The 20,820-nt window shown below is 52.3% G+C and overlaps 1 protein-coding gene across 5 annotated transcripts in view; it reads right to left on the reverse strand.

Annotated features, from left to right (window-relative positions):
- Positions 1-20,820, reverse strand: part of R3HDM2 (R3H domain containing 2) — a 55,728-nt gene that overhangs the window by 14,882 nt on the left and 20,026 nt on the right. For all 5 annotated transcript variants that reach the window (XM_066985446.1, XM_066985445.1, XM_048054760.2 and 2 more), the window contains 10 exons: positions 9,712-9,907; positions 8,554-8,595; positions 7,270-7,356; positions 6,573-6,699; positions 5,326-5,404; positions 4,550-4,609; positions 3,352-3,492; positions 2,866-2,974; positions 2,049-2,144; positions 505-536 (listed from right to left, as the gene is read on the reverse strand). In XM_066985446.1, the coding sequence (XP_066841547.1) occupies positions 505-536; positions 2,049-2,144; positions 2,866-2,974; positions 3,352-3,492; positions 4,550-4,609; positions 5,326-5,404; positions 6,573-6,699; positions 7,270-7,356; positions 8,554-8,595; positions 9,712-9,876 (938 nt within the window). In that variant the 5' untranslated portion in view covers positions 9,877-9,907. Of the gene's footprint in view, positions 1-504; positions 537-2,048; positions 2,145-2,865; positions 2,975-3,351; positions 3,493-4,549; positions 4,610-5,325; positions 5,405-6,572; positions 6,700-7,269; positions 7,357-8,553; positions 8,596-9,711; positions 9,908-20,820 lie in introns of those variants that run through there.

Raw genomic sequence — 20,820 nt, forward strand, 5'->3', positions numbered from 1 at the left:
TGGATGCCCGAGATGCTTCACTGCCACCATTAAGTCATCCGGCTGTTACGGTCAGGGGACTGGGGACAACTCCACCCCATCTGGTTGCTGACCCTGTCACTGTAAGGGCAGGGGCTCTCCTACCCCTCTGGGAAACAAGAGGCAGAATAGTTTGAAAACTATTGAAATCCTCTGGCTTTCCCCTTCCTGCCATTCCCACCTTGCGCTGCTCCATTTTAATTGACGAACTGGCAAAAAAGGACTTGGAAATTGATGTTGCAAAAAATACAACTTCAATAACTTCACAAGCAGCCGTGCATGGGGCAAACTTTACTCAGCAGGACAATGTACAAAATAAATCACGCAGAGATACCTAAAAATCTGCCTCCGTTTGTGAGAACTAGAAGAAAAGCCTTCTTTGGAGATTTTGTCAGTTAACATCAGAGAAAAGCATCATTATAGAGTCATGCAGTCCTCCGTAGAGAAAGCCAGAGATACAGAAGGTGTCTGCTAAATAGTACTAACCTGCTGTCAGTGAGATATCCATTCTGGCCAGTCTGGAAGCACGGAAAAGACATGGAGACGGGAAGGAAAGAAAAGGGAGACTTAATAACTTTGAAAGCAACAAACCCAGGCAATTTCAAAGCAAAGAGGAGCAAAGCACTAACAGTATGGGACTCAGACAGAGCTGGTGTTGTGCACTAGTTGAGTGGTCACTCAGGAGTCTTGCTGAGCCTTCTGCGCTCCAGATCCCATTTGGCTCTCCATCCAGGCCCACTAGGAGCCTTTCCCAATATCTGTGACCCTGAGATCTCTCAGGAATCTCCAAATCTGAGTCCTCAAATCTCTACCTCATTGCTCAAAGGCAGCGTTGATGCCTTGGTGTTGGTGCTTTGTCAGTGGAACAATCAAGGCAGGCCACACATACAGGGGTCCTTACTTGCAGGCAGTTATCAGAGCCATGAAAAACAGTCAGAGGACTCAGCCCAGTCCCCCTTGTGACAGCCAGCCCTGCCTGTGCAAGTCAGATGCAAAACACTGGCTCAGCCCATGAACACGGAGAACAGGTAGGTGTATAACCGCCCAGTGTCGTGTCACTACGGGACAGCACCTGCTCTACTCCGGGACTATAGGCAGAGCTGCTTACTAGCATGTCTGGACGGCTTTGAGTCTATCTGCAAGACAACTCTGTGACTGCAATCAGCTAGAGAGTATAACTGAAGCCTGATGGCTTGAGTAGGGACTCAGCACGGTGGCTGCCTGAACATCCTCCTTGGCAATTCCCTTTAGGTCAAAGGAAAGCATCATCCCCCAGAAACTCAGAGCAGCAGGCAAGGAGCTGGACTTTAAACTTGACCCATAGCAGATCAGTACTTGGAATTGTCCCAAGTCCATGCATTTGCCACTTGGCACAGCACAGAGAGCTGCCTCCAGCTGGCAGACAGCGCTCAGCATAGCAGGTGGAGCACAGCAGCTTCTCTGAGCCAGGTGTGAGTGAGGAACACAGCTCTGCCTTAGAGGAATTCGACATAGGGACCAGAGTTCTCAAGCAAACAATAACCAAGCTGGACATCTGTAAGAAGAAAATTCAGCATGCTCTCTATATTCATCCTGTAAAGGCACAGAGCCCTGCCAGACACTCTAGGGCGAGCACTGCTTGCTCAAGAGGTCAAAGCAGCAGTACTGGAGAGAAGCTGGGATAGAAGGCTGCTGCTCCTGTCAGGTTCATTGATTGACTTGTTAGTCATTCCAGAAATGCCACTGCTTTAGCTTATAATCTTGCTGGACAGCAAGGAGCAAACCTGCCTCCTCTGTCAGTCCCCACACTTCTACTGCCAGATGAAACAGGCAATTTAGGGAAGGAGCAGACTGGGGAGTGCAGGTGTGGCTCCTCTTTCTCAGTGTCCTAGGTATCTTCGTTAGGAGCTGGAATTCACTGGTAGGTACCAGGAACAGGGTGAAATTTGTAGAAAAGGCAACGTCGAGATCTGACCTTTTAGAATATTCAAGGACACGTTCTGCTACAAAGTACCAGGAAGGCACCTGGCAAGTGAGCCATCCACGCTTACCTCTCGTGCAAATATCCGCTCCCTGACTCGCTGATACTCTTCCTCTCGCTCTTCTATAGATTTGCTCCTTCTCCCATCCTGCAAGGGGAGTCTCATCTGAAGGGACAAACACAGCTCAGTGGGTCAGCAGTTGCCAATGGGAGCAGAGGGTGTCGTCAGCTGCTGATACTTCTACATAGCAGCGTAAGTGGATGTGGATTGTGGAGTACGTGCATGGCGCCTGGATGCAATGACACAGCCCTTGCCTTTGAACATACCTCCTGGACACCTGTGTCTACGGATGAACATCCTGGAAGACTCAGTGCACTCCACCTCCTGTATCACAACAACCTCCCTCCTGATGCAGAGGACTGGCAGTGCTGCTGAGCGCAAAAACTAGAGCGTTTCACTTTGCTGATGGTTTCCTTCCAGCAGCACTGCGAGGTCCTGATGACTTCACAGCTTGACTTGCTGCAAGCCCCAGTGAGGGACGGGAAAGACACTTGGCAATGCTCAGCTCTGGGACCTTTCCAAGGAAACCTTAGCAAAAGGTTTCACCTTAAAGTCTGGCCCAGCCACCAGTCAATATTCAGGATATAGAAAGGTACCCCACATAGAACTCCCACAAATTCTTCCTGTTTTTTCACAGTATTTTGTCAAGTTTTCAGAATATATCTAGATGCTGTTGTTTGGGTAGGGTTCTGCTGCTGTTCGGGTAGAGAAGCTTCTACCAAAGGTTTCTGCAGGACACCCAAGAGGAGTTTACAGTCATCCTCATCTTAGAAAAGTCTAATCTGACTTTCACAAAGTGTGCAGGTAACTCGTTGTCATCCCTTACCTGATTATCATCTCGGTCCATGCTGGTATCATCTCGTTTTAGGATAAACCTCTGCGGGAACTCTGCATTCTTCTCATCTTTGATGTGCTCAGAGAACCTCTGCTCAGGGCTGCAGGAAGAACCAGCTCTTATTAGAAGGATAAAAATGGGTGTAGAACTGTCTCCATAAAACCACTGCCTTGTAGGGAGCGGGGAACAGATGTTTGTTGTGTTAAATCTCCTCTGTCTAACAGCAATGAGAGCCCCTAACCCTTCTCTGAGAACTAAAGAGAGCTGGAAAGGGCTTGCAGATACATACAGTGGGGACTGGAAGAGAAGGGTTCTTTGGGCCCTTCCAGAGAAGGAACAAGCCCTTCTTATGGAGGCATTAAATGTGGTGCAAAATTCATTCTGCTCCGGACCATGCCAGGGCTCTTGTAGCGAATGGAAGGGCAAGGGCAAGGGCAAGGAGTGCTAGCCCACGTGTCCTCTCTCCCTCCCCCTTACATGCGTGTGTTACTCGTCTTGTTGATAATGACCGCCTTCCCGGTTTGGTCAACGTTATGGTCCATGCCGAAGTAGGCAGCTACCCGGTGCAGCAGCATCCTGTGGTACGAGGTCATCTGAGGGAACTTCTTAAACTGATTGCTGGGAACAGGGAAGAAAGCAGTACAATTTAGAAGGTTTTGAAACAGACAATGATAATCAGACACCAAAACAGAGAGGGAAAGGAGAGGCCACAGAGGCCTTGAGCAGATCCCAGATCGGATCACGCCACCCATTTGAAGCAGTCGGCACTCAAGCACTGCTTCTTGCACTGAGCATCAGCGTGGGCTTACAGCTCTCTGCCAGGCAGAACTGGGCTGATTCAAGGTCTCAAGCTGAACAGGCCATTTCTGAAACCAGACCAACTTTGGCAGAAATGCACATGCTTATTTCTGGGCAGAAACGGGAGTCAGGATTAGTATGTACAGTGACTTTTCTGACCCTATTAGACAAAGAATACTGCAAGCCCTCCTGCAGACACCTATTCTATTGTAGCTTGAATATTATGTTCAGTTTTGGGCCCCTCAGCAAAAGAAAAATATTGAGTTACTCAAATATGTGCGGAGAACAACAATGAAGCTGGTGAAGGGACCAGAAAATAAGACTTACAAGGACTGACTGAGGGAACTGAAGGTGTTTAGTCTGGAGAAGAGGAGGCTGAGGGAAGACCTTATTGCTCTCTACAACCACCTGAAAGGAGGTTGCAGCGAGGAGGGTATCGGTCTCTTTTCTCAGGTGACAAGTGATAGGATGCGAGGAAACAGTCTTGAGTTGCACCAGGGACGGTTCAGATTGGATATTAAGAAGAATTTCTTCATGGAGAGGGTCGTCAAGCATTGGAATGGGCTGGCCAGGGAAGTGGTGGAGACTTCATTCTCGGGGGCATTTAAGAGGTGTGTGGATAGGGCACTAAGGGACATGATTTAGTGGTGGAACTCGACAGGTCTGGTTGATGGTTGGAGTCGATATCTCAAAGATCTTTTGCAACTTAGATGATTCCACGATTCTGTTCTATTCCACATTCATGGGCGAGGGGAGGTGGAAGATGTCTGAGAGAACAGTGTGTCCAAAAGACAGACTCTTCTCTCCTGGGTGACCAAGCTCCTAAACTGCAAGTAACAAACCTCTTTTGCTTGACACAAACTTGAAGATCACTTACTTGTTATCACTAATAAATTCCAGAATCTCCTGTTCTAACTTTAGCAGCATCATTCTATCCCTGTCAAAAAAAAAGGAAAAAGTCACCTTTAGAGATAGTGAAGCACAGCTTCCTCTGCGTGGTACCCGCCAGGAGCAAGCAACAGTATTAACTGAGCTTCACACATCCTCCACAGCAATGAAATAAAAAGCTCCGTATTTTTGCCTATACAGTAAATTAATTGCCAGATTTTTTTTTCCAGTTTAAAGTTCTTGTTTTGCGAATAATTTTTTGTGCTTGGCTTTTGGTAATACCGAATCTCTGCTCTGCTGGAAGCTCCAGTGGTAGAGACTCCAGCTTTGCTACTCTTATGCCAGCGTTCAGCTTGAAGATGTTTATTACTGACATGGGAGCAGTTCCTTTGGAGGCTAATATTTGGCAGTCATTTTTGTAAAGGGTTTTAAGGCAATCCAGATTACTTCCTGCTTGCATTCAAACAAATTCCTCTTCCTCTTTCTCTGTCTCCATAATATACGGGCACGTTTTGACTGACTGCAGTATATGAAGTTGCAGTTGTGTTTTTTGTTTCCGCACTGCTCCAGCAAGACTCTCTGAATTCCAAAAAGTAACACACACTTTCAAGTACTTTCCATAGTCGCTGCTTCCCTCTCCTCCCAAGATACATGCAGACATACACACAAACACCATGAGTTTAGGGTCAGTCAGAGAAGCACTGGTCACCAGGTACTCCCTCCCTTCGTTCCATCAGCAAGTTCTTTTACTGACTAGGGACCTACCTCGGGTTTTTTTTCAGTGTATTTACTAAAAATTCATGTAAATCTATTCCAGTGGAGTCTGTGTATTCCTGGCTGGAATCTGAAACAACAATAGCAGCAGAACAAATTAACAAAACACTGCAGTAGAAGAATAGGTTGAAGGGAAGAGGTACATGTCTCAGCAGTGACTCACTACATGCACGAGGATGATGTCCCCACTCGGCTGCTGCAGGAAATTCAGCCTCACTGCCAGCACTGACCATTCACAGCAGGCAGTGAGGAAGAAAGGCCCATCCTGTTACCGCACTGATTGGGTTGGGACCTGCATCACCTTGGCTAAAGTCCAGCTTCTAGCACAGACTCTGAACGCGACCTTGAGGTCACGTCTCTTGATCTGAGAAATGGGGACTGCATTCCTTGCCTCTGTGGGCAGCGGGAGGACCAGAAAGCTATGTACAGGGCACTACGAGCACAAGACCCCATTAGGAGGATGCCAAAGAGACGGAGAACACAGTTCACGAAGGGAAACCTTGCCCCTGAAGCCTGTTCAGAGCACATTCCAACCACTCAGAGCACATTCAGGATAGTCCAGACAGTTACAGGAGGCCCGTGCAAGTGTAATGTACTGTGCTTTTGTAGAAATACACAACTTCTGCACCTTTGATTCTGCAAGCTACTTAACTGGAGAGCCCCACTGGCTCAGCTCTTACCCTTTCCTCACACCCTTTTTAATTTTAGAAGTAACTGCAGAAAAAAACAGTAAACCAGTAATAGTATCTGCACCAGTGCAGACACGCTCTCTGTGCAAGGATTTAAGGTGCAATTTGCTCACCAGATCAAATGTGCATCTTTTAGCCATTTCTGTGCCCCAAAATCAAACACGCAGGATCGTACAGCACAAACTTAGCTCACCTCCTTGCAACCTCACATCTCGGCACCGGTGGCAGGTTTTCAGAAAATCAAAACTAAACTGAAACCAGGAGCCTACGCAGTGGCTCTTCCTAGTTTTGCACCTGCACATCTAAAAAGCCACCAGATCACTCTAACGACACAGGAAGCCTGCAGGTCTGTTGGGGCACACGACAATCTAGAGAAACCCTCGCCCTCCCTCACCACGCTTTGCTCCAGAAAGGATGTGATAAAGATGACACGTTCCTGTACAGTCATTAGCAGAGGTAACCCCTCTGCTTCCAGCAACCGTACCCCCGGCCAGCAGAACCCCCAAAGCGGGTAAGACCAGACTCGCTCTGTCCATAAAAGCACCTGACCTCGAGACAGCATTTTCCTTGGTGCCTTGTCTTTATTCTTGTCTTTTTCTTCTTTCTCAGCCCCATCTTTCGTGGACTTTTCCTCTTCCTTGTCAGAGGGGCAGCTAACGTGCAACTGAATGATGTCCTGGAACAAAACAAACCAGGCTGGTCTGAGTCACTCGGACCCTCCCTGGAATCACTGCCATGGTTAGAGACGTTGGCAGCTGAGAAAGGCATCAGGGAAAGGCAGGAGTTTCAGGCAGCAGATCCAAGATATTTCATAATTAGCCCAGTTCTGAGAGCAGACAAAGCAGTCTCTCTCTCCCCACCCTCCTCCCAACGAGAAGCTTTCAGCAGGATCTGATGGGACTCAACAGCATTTCCCACTGCTGAAAACCTGCCCTGCCTAGGTCAGCTCAGGGTCTAAGCCACGTGCTTCCCTGCTCGAGGCTGATAAAACTCTGTTACACTTGGGGCTCAGGAGTACCCGAGGTGAGTTAGGTCTTGCACCATTACAAGTGATTCCTCGTAAGAGAAGGACTGTGACTGTATGCATACAAGCAGTGCTCATGAGCACGACCGCTTCCTTCAAAACCTGGGAACTCGTGGGGACTTCTTGGCTCTCAGAGGTACAAGCCCAGTGTAAGACATCGCCTCCAGCATGAAGGGGATTTTCTGGGCTTCTACAATCCAGTTTGTCTGATTTTAGGCCTACCTGGGACTCCAGCAGGCCATCTACAAAGGGGCTAGATGATTCTTCACATACAGCCAAACTTCTGACCAGCTTAAGCTTCGAATTAGACTGGAAAAGGAAAAGAAAGAGTACAGTTAAGACATCTCAGTCAGAAAGCACGCTTAAAAGTTCATGCTGCTGCATTACAAAGCCACTCCTGCAGTCAGTGTTGATTAAACTGCTGAGAAGGAGGTGCACGGACACATTCTGCCTTATGCATGGAAGGGGCAGGACTTGGAATCGCAGTCTGTGTGTGCTGCACAGAGTCCTGGCTTCTAAGACCAAACAGAACCACTAGAATACTTTTTCTGCACACCCTGTAGGTCATAAAAGCAGCACATTGCCTTCATACACTACCTTAATTAAAACCAGACATAACCATTACTACAAATTTAACTGGTCTCCCCTCTCTCCCATGCCTCAGTGCATTACATGTCTTCATTTGGGTTTGAATTCTGGGAAAGAGGGGGAAAAAAAAAGGAGAAAGAGGAAGAAGAGAGACCTTCACCCTCCCAATCACAGTTTTAAAATCAAGCCCTGAACAACCTCATAGCTGACCCTGTTTGGACTTGGAGGTTGCTCTAGATGAATCCTAGCTGGACTAGATGGATGGCTGAATTATGCTACGTTTTATAAGTGCCAGTTCTGGAAAATTCACGGGCACTTTTGATAACCTGGCTCAGTAGTTATTATTGAATTCAAATTTTGCAAATAAAAACTGGGGTTAATACTAGGAAAGCGGAAGAATATAAAGAACCCAATGGCTGCATTTTACCCCCAGATTTTGCCTTAAAAAACATTCTACAACAATGGTGTCCTGGTGCTTGTTACTAGCAAAAATTTCAGATGCTAACTTGCATGTAAGAGCAAACTCGCACTGTAAGAGCAAATGCAGTATTCCCTGAAGAAACCGGGCTCTAGGTGAAAGCAGTTACACTTTAACTCTTTTCTTAACAAGAGGGTGTAACAGGCAAGTGCGCTGCCCTGTCCCTCCGATGAAATCTCCGGATTTCCTTTCTGGCATTTCAGAGTCTGAGGAGGGCACCGGTGTGGCCATTAGGAGCAGCAAACAGTTCCCCCACGGGTAAGTGTGTGTTAGAGAGGAGCACTCACGCTCCGGCGGGTGGAAAGGCACCGTCCTGAACCATCATGTGCTGTGTGTTGATTATGAAGACAGAGGAGACCTGAGAGAACTGTTTTAGGGCTGGGATCACGGCTTGGCTCAGAATGGACAGAGCAAGAAAGGGATGGCAGCATATCCCATACCTTGGCTCTTTTTCTGGCATGTCCGTGACTTGATGTCCGCCTCTGCAGAGAAAGAATAGAGAAGGCAAGAAGCTTAATCTGAATGCATACAGAAAAGGTATTTGTTGTTTGAGGCAGCACAACACCGAGCATGTAAAATGACTCCGAAGAGAATCTCTACCCGGCAGCAGTGGCAGGTTGTGCAGACCTGGAGAGCTGAGCTGTCCCGTCAGCCCCCAGGTGAGCAAAACCTGCTTAAGAAACTTCACGTGGCTCAGCCCCACGTGCATCTGCTTCTGGAAGAACCCGCACAACAGAATGATCGCAGGCCACGCGTGTGAAGGTGCACGACGCAATTCTAAGTGGGAAAATCAGGAGTCTTCTACCAGTCCTGAGACGGGAAGGAGACTTTAGCGTGGTGGATCGTGATGGAGATGCTGCTGCTCTGATTCAGACTGAGTAATTGGTTATCGCTGCCTTCTAAGGAACCCTTCCCCACTATCGCAAAGCGACTGAAGTCGGGCTCTTTCTGGGCCTCACTGGTGCCTGCCCAAGCAGTGGCTGACCAAACCTGGCAGCAGCCACCAGCTTTAAATGCAGAAGCATTCAGCAGGTTGGGGAGAGTGGACATTTCTTCCAGCTCCACACTAAGCTGAAGGAACACGTGACAGGACAGCAAAGCAGCAGGGAAGAGTGCCAGCACTCTCCAAATAATGCTTGCAGGTTTTTTTTTTTTTTCCTTGCTGAAATGAAACCCCAAAACATTCATTTCCTATTTGGGCATTTTTTAGCAGCAGCAAAGCAATGGCCAAGCAGCATTCCTGAAACTGAGCTCTCACTGGGATGCCTCCACTTCACATTAAGTCATTAAATCATCTTTAGGTCAAAGAAAGGAGGTTATAGACAAGGGGCTGGAGTCTGGGGACTGAGTACAGTGCCCTCGGGAGCAGACCAGTCTCATTTTCTCCCTGGCTCCAAGAACATGTAAATTATTCCATCCAAAGCAGAACGGATTCAGCCAAAGAGAGCAGCCTGTGAAATACACCGTCTGTACAGCGTGGTATCACCTTGGGACACGGTGGTAGAGGTTCAGGGGTGGAAACTGGCTTGTGTTTGCCACTAAAGGGGTCGCAGCTCCGCAAGCTGTCAGAGGAGATCGCCCCCGGTCTGCATGCTTACCTGAGATTCCTGACGCACGCTGATCTCCTCCCCATCCTTCTCCACCTCCTCCTTGCTCAGTGACCTGGATACACATTTGGTTTTGTTCACAGATTCCTCGACCACTTTTTTTTCGGACTCCTTCATTATTTCCAGAGACTCCTGCGTTGTGTTGCTATTTGACATCTTCAGAGCCCTACAGCGTAGCAGTGGGCACCTGCCAGAAGAGGTGACAGAACGGGTAGAAGGGGGTCAGGCGGTGGAGAGGTTTCCACTATAGCGCCAACTCCTGCACACACAGGTTGTAACTTCCTTGTAACTCATCTGGTGTACTCCAAACCGAGCATCCTAATGGCAGCCCCCCCCATTCATCCCCTGGGAGGCAGCCCCTGCTTCGAGGAGACCTTGCAGGAGCTCCACTATTTTTCCCTGGACTCTGAAGACATCAGCAGGGCTGAACAAAGTCCCTGAGATACGCAGAGGTCCCTATCCTGCCCTTTAAGCTCTTTGATGTGAGGGAGAGGCTAAGGGTAGAGCTCCCGCTAACGAACACGCAGAAGCAGGGAATGCAGAAGGTGAAATAAACTCAGGCAATGGGAGGACGGGTGCTCTGTCCCGGGACAAACAACAACAACAAATCGGCATTGTTTTTTCCCAATCCCAGCCCAGTCCGTCTTGCAATTAGTCGCATCTTCAGTGAGAAAACAGCCTTGTACCGAAGAGATAACTCTGGTTCTTCCGGGGAAACAAAGCGACACCTGATGTCTAGCTGCCCGTGGTTAGCTACTGCAGGCAAAGCGGGAGCCAATGTTAAGAGGAAAACATAATGCTTCCTAACGAAGTTATAGTTAATTGCACCCCTTTGATTAGCAGGAGCACAGCCAGCCCCTGCACGGAGTGAGCAGGAGCAGACGAGGCAGGTGCCCCTGCCTGACGGCACCGCTATCAGGGGGAAGGGACACGACACACACCCGCTGCTCGCATCTCCTCCAGCGCCAAGAACCACGCTTGTGCAGACGGCGACGGCGCAGGGCCCAGCGCCCGGGGGGTGCCGGATGAAGGGGCTGGGAAAGGGAAAGACGAAGGCAGGCCCCCCGAGACAGGGCTCCAGAAAGGAAAGCAGAAGCCTAAATTTCAGAGAGGCTCAAACAAAAGGCCTGGGCGCTGGAGAACACAGCTGATGTTTATCAACTTGTTTTATTAATTGCTTTGGCAGAACAAGGCTGAAAGAGCGTCAGATTTCACAAAGATTTATTAACTCTTGGCTCCGCACGGGAACTGCTAATATTCATTAACTAATTCAACCTCACTCCCTTTTAATTTGTGGGAATGCTGAACATAAAACATGTTTTACTTTTAGTGCAGCTACTGGAATAATTTCCAGTTCCAGCCACCGAAAGCTGGAGTGCAAGCGACTGCTTTCAGCTCGCGGATCCCTAGGGGGATTGGAAACCAACTCCTTGAGGCATCCGGGGCAGAAGCTGTCACGGGTGACGCCGCCGCACCTCACAGGCAAACCCGCACGGCAGAAACCACAGCATCGGCCGGCGAGAGCACCTGGGAGTCCTCGGCCCTGGATCCCGCGCTCATCCCAAGCGAGGAGATGCGACAGGACACTGAGAAACGGAGGAAGCCGCAGGCGCCCGAGCCTCCTTTCACACACCTACCATCTCCGACGTCAGGCTTACGATGAGCTCAAGGCTCCTCGTTGCTCCGGCAGTAAGACTCACTGCTGTCAGCTCGGAGTCGCAGGGGGGAGAACGGGGAAAGGGAAAAGTTACTTAACCCAGGGCTGTGATGAGCCGGCAGCACCTTCAGGGTGCGTGGGAAGAAACCCTGCCGACCCCAAAAGATGGATGGAAAAGGGTGCAGGGACAGCAAGGAATGCCGCAGGGCGGAAGCTGACGAGGTTGCGCTGCCTGCTTTATGTACAGGGATCAGGCATTTCACGGCAGACACCTACCTGCAGGAGGCTGACTGGGGATACCACGGGCACGATTACGGCACGGGGACGCATCCCCACCCTGTAATAAAACGAGCTCTCTCTCGCTAGCCTAGAAATAATCGTTGGAAGATCCCAGCCGTTATTCACGTGCATCCATTTCAGAGCAGAAAGTTGACGAGAAGCACGCCGTTAATTCCACAAGCAACTTTCGGTGCCGAACATCTGAAAGTGCTGAGGACACCAGGGGCCAGAAAGCTCCCTCCCTCTTCCCCTGCGCGACACGTGTAGGCAAAAACAACCGGGCAAGACTCCCGTGCCCACTGCGGCGCTGAGCCGGGCTGCTTCAGCCCCGCGCCGCATCGCTGCCTGAAGCGCCCAGCTCAAGCTGAAGCCTCCTGCCAACGGCCCTTCTGGCTGCTGCCGGTTCCTAAGCACAGGCGGGACCCCAAACGCCAGGTCCCTTGTGGGGCTGTGGGGAGGGGGGCAGCACCGCAGCCTGCCGGTTCTTGTGCTGCACGGATCATTTGTTGCTCCCTGCCCCTTCCTGGCACGGCCCCGCGGCACAGGGTACGGCACCACCGCCGATCCCGCTGGCAGACGCTCCTGGAGCAACCCTGCGGGAAGGGGCTTCCCTCTGGAGCCACTCCGTCCTCCTCTAGCTGCCAGGGTCTGCTCTGCGCCCCGAGCACGGCCGGGAGAAGCCGCCAGCACCCGCGGCAAGCAGAGCGCGAGGACGGGGAGCCCCCGCCTGAGGGCACGGCTCTCTGCTGCCAAGCACTTCTTCCAAGCTCAGGATCGGTGCACCCCTAAGAGCAGGAAATCGGGGAAGGGGGGCAGGAGACCTGCGCGGAAGAACGAGGAGCTCACAGACAAGATCAAAAGGAAGAGGAAGGTCAATGAAATGTGGAAAAAGGGCCTGTCCTCTTGGGAGGAGTATAGGAATGTTGTCAGGGCCTGCAGGGACGCAACGAGGAAGGCTAAAGCCCAGCTGGAGGTGAAGCTTGCAAAAGAGATAAAGGATAATACGAAGATTTTTTTTTAAGTAAGTAAACAGTGAAAGGAAGACTAGAGATAATGTGGGTCCCCTGCTGAACGAGGGGGGCGTCCAGGTAATGGGGGATGCTGAGAAGGTGGAGATATTGAATGCCTTCTTTGCTTCGGTCTTTGCTTCGAAGACTGCCCCCCAGGACTCCTGGACCCTGGAGGGAGGAGAAAGAGGCTGGGAAATGGAGAGCTCCCCTCTGTTTGAGGGAGTGGTTCAGAAGCATCTGAGTGGGATCAACGCACGCAAATCCATGGACCCCGATAGGATGCATCCACGTGTGCTGAGGGAGCTGGTCGGAGGTGATCGCTGAACCGCTATCATCTTTGAGTGGTCTTGGAGAACAGGAGAGGTGCTGAAGACTGGAGGATAGCCAATGTCACTCCGGTCTTCAAAAAGGGCAAGAAGGAGGATCCGAGAAACTACAGGCCAGTCAGTCTCACCTCCGTCCCTGGAGAGGTGATGGAACAGCTTGCTCTGGATGCCATCTCCAAGCAATTGGAAGAGAAGAAGGTTATGAGGAGTCAGCATGGACTCACCAAGGGGAAATCGTGCTCGACCAACCTCGTTGCCTTCTATGATGGCATCACCAGCTGGGTAGATGGGGGAGAGCAGCGGATGCTGCTAGCAAAGCTGAGAAAGTGTAGGATAGACGAAGGACCTGGGGGTCCTGGCGGACGACAGGTTGGCCACGAGCCAGCAGCGTGCCCCGGTGGCCAAGAGGGCCAATGGGATCCTGGCGTGCATTGGAAGGAGCATGGCCAGCAGGTCCAGGGAGGTGATCCTCCCCCTCTACTCTGCCATGGTCAGGCCTCACCTGGAGTACTGTGTCCAGTTCTGGGCTCCCTGGTACAAAGAAGACAGGGATCTCCTGGAGAGAGTCCAGCGGAGGGCAACAAAGATGATACGGGGCCTGGGGCATCTCCCCTGTGAGGAAAGGCTGAGGGACCTGGGTCTGTTCAGCCTGGAGAAAAGAAGACTGAGGGGGGATGTTACCAATGTTTATAAATATGTGAAGTGTGGCAGACAGAGGGGTTTGGCCAACCTCTTTTCAGTGGTTTGTGGGGACAGGACAAGGGGCAATGGCCACAAAATGGAGCCCAGGAAGTTCCGCACCAACATGCAGAAGAACTTCTTCACGGTGACGGAGCGCTGGGACAGGCTGCCCAGGGAGGTTGTGGGGTCTCCTCCTCTGCAGATACTCAAGACCCATCTGGACGCCTACCTGGGGAACCTGCTCTAGGGAACCTGCTCTGGCAGGGGGGCTGGACCCGGTGATCTCTGGAGGTCCCTTCCAATCCCTACAATTCTGTGATTCCGTAATTTCTACCCCCACATCGGGCACCTCAGAAGGTGCTCAGCATTCATGAAGGGCAATGGGATCTTTTCTCGTCATACTGCAATGCAACTTCAGCATCGCAAGAGAAAAAATCATCCGTTTTCCTCACCCCAAAAGAAGACTCAGAGACGCTGAACAGACATTTGTACGCTGCCCCCTCCTGAGAAACCTTCTGTCCCTGACAGCAGTGCTCCAAAAATTCAAGGAAGAGGTGTTGCGTGCTGCTAGTGCTTCTCAAATTGCAATGCCTGCAAGAAGAGGTTTCCTCTCTGTGTGAATGAATCAGCCCTGCTCCCCCAGGACAGCCGTGGGACGCAGCGAGGGGGCGGCAGACACGAGCTGCAGCGACAGACAGCAGCTTGCAGGGGAAGGGGAAGTTCAGAGGGCTCGGTGGGGTGGGCGGGACGGAGCCGAGCTTCGCCAGGGAGACGAAAAGATTACGTAGATGCAGCATCAGGGAAGCCACAAAATCTGGGTCAGAGCAGAGACCAACAGAGCCACAGAAGGCGAGCGAGCTGCCGCTAGGTTTTGCTTGGGGTCTGGCGGCTGGCAGAGCCAGCAGGTGAGTCGCGGTGGCGAGCGCTGCGCGCCAAGGCCAGCCCGAGGGCAGCCACGAGGGATTTCCGTCCTCGCCTCCACCCCGAAAGGGGAACGCTGAACTCTACCTCCGCTGCTCCTGCCTGCGTGCGGGCTGCAGCTGCCAAGCCGTGACAACGCAAGCAGCAGCTGGCCCTGGTTAGGCAGGAATGAAGGCAAGAGACCTCTGCATTTATGGTGGAGTGGGTCCAGAAGCAGAGCTGGGAAGGGCAGGAAGCCTACGGCTAGCTGACCCCCTTCCTGGCCTTGCTTCTCTGAGCGCAGACGCTGCTGCGAGCTAAATGAGGGCGTAAAGGCGGCATACGGCTGCTTGACTGCAGTCCGGCGCTGCAGGACAGAGGCACCCAAGGGAGCTTCTCCCGCCCCACGAGAGGGTTAAGCTACCTCTGGTCTTGGAAAAAAAGGAAAATAAGCAAGAGTGAGCCCCACTCTCTCAGTTCCTGCCCAACCCACGGCCCCAGGGTCAAGCCTGCATGCTTACAGGCTTCGCCACGTGCTTCAGAGATGAGAGGCTTGACTCATATCCCCCCACCTCTCCCCTGGGGGGGGGCTCATCTTTGTTTTCTGCGGCTCATTCCAAGAAGCACTGCACAGGGCAGAGCCCAGCCTTAGGGGACAGGCCCAGCCCAAGCCATCTCCACGTGCCCCACGCACGTGCAACACGGAGCTCCCACGCTGGGGAAGGAAGGTTTCTCGCTGCCAGCAAGAAACCCCGACACAGGCCCCGGAGACTCGGCTCTCCGCGTCCTCGCGCTGGTTCTAAACACGACGGCGGCACGCTTAGGAACAGACCAGCTCCAATCGCAACGCTAAGCAGAGCTGAAGCGCTCTGAGGACTCAGAAACAAACACCCTGAGGCTGGCGGGTGACTCACTGGTGGGCAGGACGGTCCCCGCCAGCGCCGACGGATGACCCAAGTCATTCTCAGCCCCGGGAGCTGGGCAGGAAGGGCTAGCTGGGGCGCTGGTGCTGCTGGAAACCGGAGGCAGCGAACTTGGGGGGAAGGGGGGAGCAAGGACCCTCTTCCAGCACCCCCAGGAGGCTGCTGGCGAGCCCCGAACAGCACTGAGAGCCTCCCGCAAGGTTAACTGAGGATGCTCAAACGAGGATGCTCAAACGAGGACGCTTCCCTGGGGGGTTTGCTCATTGGCTTCCAGGTCCCCCAGTGAGGAGCGCGGCTCCGTGGCAACCAGCGCTGTCACCACCAGCAACCAGCCAGGTCCGGGGGTGAACCGGGACCCCCCCAGCGCAGCAGCTGCCGTAGGAGGGGGCCGTGCCTTGAAGGCGCTGAATCCTCCCCAGCTGCCCCCAGCCCGCGCCCGGCCTCTGTCCTCCTGCTCCCCGTCCTCCTGCTTCCCCGGGCACGGCACGCAGGGAAGTTCCCGCGGCATCCAAGCGCGCTCCTGGCTGCAGCAAGAGGCTGTTAGGGGAAAAAAAAAAAAAATAAAGGCTTTGCTAGCAGGACCCGCGAAGGCTGTGCAGCTGCTGAAACATCACCTGCCGGGGCTGCTCGGCCAAACAAAAGCCCCCAGCTTTTCCTTTTTTTTTGCTGAATGGGGATGCCCAGCAGCCCCCCAAGGGGCTGGAGCCTCAGTTCAAAAGCAAAATGGTGAAGGGGCTTTCACCCCCCCCCCCCCCCCAGGGATCGGCTCTGGCGAGGAGGAGACTTGCTTCGGGAGAAGGTCCCGAAGCCTTAACCGGGAACAGGCAGAAGCTGCGAGCGTCTCAGCTGACGGAGCGGCCTCTCCAGAGCCCTCTCCACCAGCTGCGGCGAGGGGCTTCGGTCTGCTCGCCCTCACAGCCCCCCCTAAACCAAAGCGAGACGCACACACCGCGATGCAGGAGGGCCAGCTGTATTCGGCTGCACAGCGCCCAGGCTCCCCGTGCTTAGTCACCGCTCTCAGTCTCAATCTCCACCCCCACATTACATCAAAGAGGTGAAACTGTGATGCAGATGGAAGGTTTGGACTTGAGGTGGAAAGTAGGCGGGGGGGGGGGAAATAGCCTCGTGTGAACCAGGAGGCAGGAAATGCAGGTGAGACAAAACCCCCTAGGGTTATAACCTGTAACCTCTAGGTTATTCTGCAGGATATCAGCACGTCCCAAATACCTCCAGGGTGGGTTAGAAGATGCCAGCTGAGCGGCCTTCATCCCCAGACGAGGAGAAAACGTGTCTGCTGAGCAAACGCCTGCGGCAGCTTCATGCACCGTGGGCCCTCCTGGCTGCTCTGGTAGCAGGAGAACCCGGCTGCCGGAGGAGAACTGTCCCGCGGGGACCCGTGGCCTGGGAAGAGGCCAGAGCCCGCTCAGGCCCCACGTCACTTGTAAGGCCTTTGAAGGGCCGCTCACCAGCCTCCACAGGTGCTCGGGAAACCATCATCACCAGGGCAGCGCTTCCCAGGTACGTGGTCCGTGCGTGGACCGCGTTACGCGGAATAATTCAGAGCACCAGACAGCTCCAGGAAAATAGAGTTAGCTTGTTACCTCCCTCGATCAACGCAAACACAACATCAGGACAGGTGTCAGGCCGCTGCTCCTGTCCTCTGAGTGTGACGCGGCTGGTGGCAGGGCTGCCAAAATGCTCTTCCTGCGACACGCACGCATCAGACGCGCCAGAGCAAGGGGTGCTGAGCGCCGCAGCCTTCGGGACTGCGCCGCCCTGGGCAGGGCGGACACCCACCCCACCGCACTCAGGAACTGCTACTGAAACGCTTCCTTCCCAGATGCAGTGGAGCAGTTTTCACTGAAAAGGAGTAGTTCAGCAAGAGACTGAACAAAACCCACCACTTAAACGAACGCACGAGGCAGGCCGGCAGCAGCGAAGGCAGCGCACGGCAGAGGCAGTCGCCTGCCATGCAGCTGAGCTCCAGGCAGCAAGAGGGCTCCACCACACACGTTCTGCTGCTACCAACAATTAGGGGAAAAAAAAAAGCCACTTTGACTGCAGGCCCGGCTGCTTTTTCATCTCACAATCTCCACAGGAAGAGCAGCACCGGGGGCTGACAATGAAAGTTCATCGGATCATTTAAGGGGAGCACCACGGTGCCCTGGGCAGGCAGCACACGGAAGGAAGGCAGAGTCCTTCTGGGAGCGGAAGAGATGTTCTCTCTCTTCCCCGTGAGGGAAGGAAACAGAAGATGCTATTGAACTGTCTTCTAAAACCCGAACAAGCCCAGCCACCTACCCAATGCCTCCCCGCGCCGCACAGGGGACTGTGCGGTTTTTAATCTGGCACCTGCCATGTTCAGATCCGGCTCCGTGTGGAACGAAAAACTCCCGGTAGAACACTTTGCGCCTGTCTCGGGAAAGAATAATTAAGAGCAGAACAATCTGCCTCTTCCCCCTGCAGATCCCAGATGTTCTCACTCGAGACAGGGCTTTGCTTCGTACCCCAGACGGCCACACCTGGCTGCGTGCAACGGGAATTGCTGGCTCCCGCCGCAGAAGGCTGCGTTCCAGTGGCAAGGAAGAGGTAACCACCATTTGTAGCTTCGAGCTCCTTCAGGAGGGCAGGAGAGGGGCCCAGCGTGTCCGGCCACGCCAGGCACAAGGCTTGGAAACACTCAGGCCACACGAACCAACACGGAGGGGAGAAATATCGGCTCATTAACAGATTCTCTTCGTTTGCCAGGTGCACGAAGGTGGCGATGCCTGCTGCCTCACCCAGTCAGCTGAGGGATTAGGGGGCTCACAGACAGAGAAAAGCAGCAAAACAAGCGAAGGATTCTCCCCCCCCGCTCCCCCCATACCCAAAAACTGCTGCTGGGGTGCAGGAGCAGCAGGAAGAGTTGTCACACGCTTGACGGGTAACTCCGACGCAGAGCTGAGGGATGTGTTCAGAGGATCCAGCTCGATTACCTGCAATATTCAGGCCCTTTTTTTCACTCCCAAAGCAGCCTAGACGCTACGCAAGATCGGAGCTCCCATCTAATTTCTGCTGTAAAAAGCTGATGACACAAAGATGGCAATCAATGGATTCACGCACTCTGGAGACATCCTGGGGAAGATAACTCAGTTCAGAGCTGAAGCCAGAGGCTGTAAAGATCCCCAGATCCCTCCAAAAGCCTCCCCCTACCCTGACTGTGCTTACTGCTCAACTTGTGGTGCGCGTTTCCTTTTTAAAGCAAGAAAATGGTGGCGTTGGGGAGGGATCTCGTGAAGACGCAACCAGGCAATCGAGACAAGTTTTCAGACCCTCAAGAGCCCTAGGTGGAAACGTCGGACTCCATCACCAAACCGGTACATTCCTGGCTGCTCCACAGCACTTCGGGGTGCAAAAAGTTCTTAAGCACTTGAACTCAACGGGTAAAATTTGCTTACGCCTAATTTGCAGGTGTGGAAAAGGCGACGCAGAGAATTCCTGCTGCAGTTCCTAGATGCCCGTATCCCTAGGGGGCATCGTCCCACGACAGGTTGGACAGAGGAGAAAGGAACCTACTGCACAAACACCTTGGGAGAGTCTGCAAAGAACTGAGTTCAAATGATACTGAAGAAAGTGGGGGGTTTAAACAGTCTCAGAGACTTAAAAGTTGTCTTAGCCCAAAGTTGACAGCTATAGCAGCCATCTTCAGACTTTCTGCTCTCCCCTCTGTTAGTCTAAGGAAATACTGTTTATTTAATGTTTAAAAAAGAAACAAAAACAACAACAAAAAAGAAAACAGTGATGCTGTTCTTCTTTTCCTTTTCAGTTTATTTTGGGAGCTGCAGTGAAGCCACGTGAGAACCCCCTCACCCCTTTGTTTATAAAATCTGGGGGGAGAAAAAAACAGCCGATAGTTAAAGAGTGAAAGGATCACAGAAGCCATCAGTATAAACATTTCTTGAGAAGGCAGGGCTCAAATTCAATCCAAATGTACATTTACAGTGCTGGAGATGTTTGTGGGCTTGCCGAGGGTCCCTAGGCAGGATGGTGAGAAAAAAGAAAAGAAATCTGAGACGAGAATCCCCTGTCAGAGAGTTCCCTTCTCCATTTCACACCGGTCTTCCCTTCCCCATCACGAGCTATTCCTGCATTCATCCGAAGACCAGGGAACTGCTCCCATGACGTCAAAGCAGTTTCCCAGCAACGATTAATGAGGGCTGTCCACCACAGGGGTTTCCTGAAAAGCTAGCAAGGAATTATCCACCTACTTTCTGCAGCGTCAAGATGCAACAGGACAGCAGAGAACAGGGATTTCTGTTAACCCTGCCGGGGCTCAGAAGCAGGACTCTGGCTCAGTTCCCACTGCCACACGTCACGAATCTCTTGGAGAGCCCCAAATGCAATTCCTGCCAAACAAACACGCTCGTGGGGAGCTATCACATCAGGCAGGCAACGCGTGCAGCTGCAGGAGGTGGCACCCAGGCTCAGGAGAGGTGTGCGACATGAGAAATAAACCCCTTACCCTCTTGCCTGCACACTCCTCACGTGCCTTGCCCGTGCCAGTCAGAAGCAGGAGCCTAAACATTAGGAAGCTGGCTGAGAGCAAGGTATTCCCCAGTCCAGCTTGCCATCCTCCAGCTGACCCGGGCTGGCAAAGCAGATCCTTGAGCTTTACAACCAGACCTAAATCGTTCCAGCTCCTGGCAAACCTCCTCGGGAGAAGAAGGGCTTCCCTCCCTGTCCTTTCTGTTTCCAAGGCTGATGCTCCTGCTTATTAGCGTGCAGGTAGAGGATCCTGAGGCATCTGAGACACTAAACAGCCAACAGGTACAGAGCAAATAGACTCCGTGGCTGCTTCCCATGCAAGATCCAAATTGATGTGATCACCAGTCGAGGGGGGGGAGTGATGTTACAAGTCAACACCATGTTTTGGCTGCCAGCTGTGAGAGCTGGACTTGACGGCGAAGCAGGAGTCCGACGGGCAGGTGAGGTATTCACCTTCCCACTTACCTACAGCCCAAGCCTTCAGCAAAAGGAACTCAGGTGCTGCTGCTGCTTGCAGGTCCTCAAGCTACAGGTGATGCTTCCAATTTAAAAAAAAAAAAAAGGCATTTTCAAGAGATGAAGGGAAACGAAACAGGTCCAATGCACCAAAATAAAGATCTTGCAGTACTGTAACTGGCTAATACACCACAACCAAGAAAACCAGTTCCTAGCACTAAATATCAAAGGACACATTATTCCTACTCTTTTTTTTCTTAAGCAAGAGTGGATGATGAGCATGTGCGAGAAGGAGGTAAAGGGAATCCAAATTCCTGATTCCACCAAAGCCAAATCCAATTTAC

This window comes from Anser cygnoides, chromosome 32 (assembly GCF_040182565.1).
Source record: "Anser cygnoides isolate HZ-2024a breed goose chromosome 32, Taihu_goose_T2T_genome, whole genome shotgun sequence".
Classification (NCBI taxonomy): Eukaryota; Metazoa; Chordata; class Aves; order Anseriformes; family Anatidae; genus Anser; species Anser cygnoides.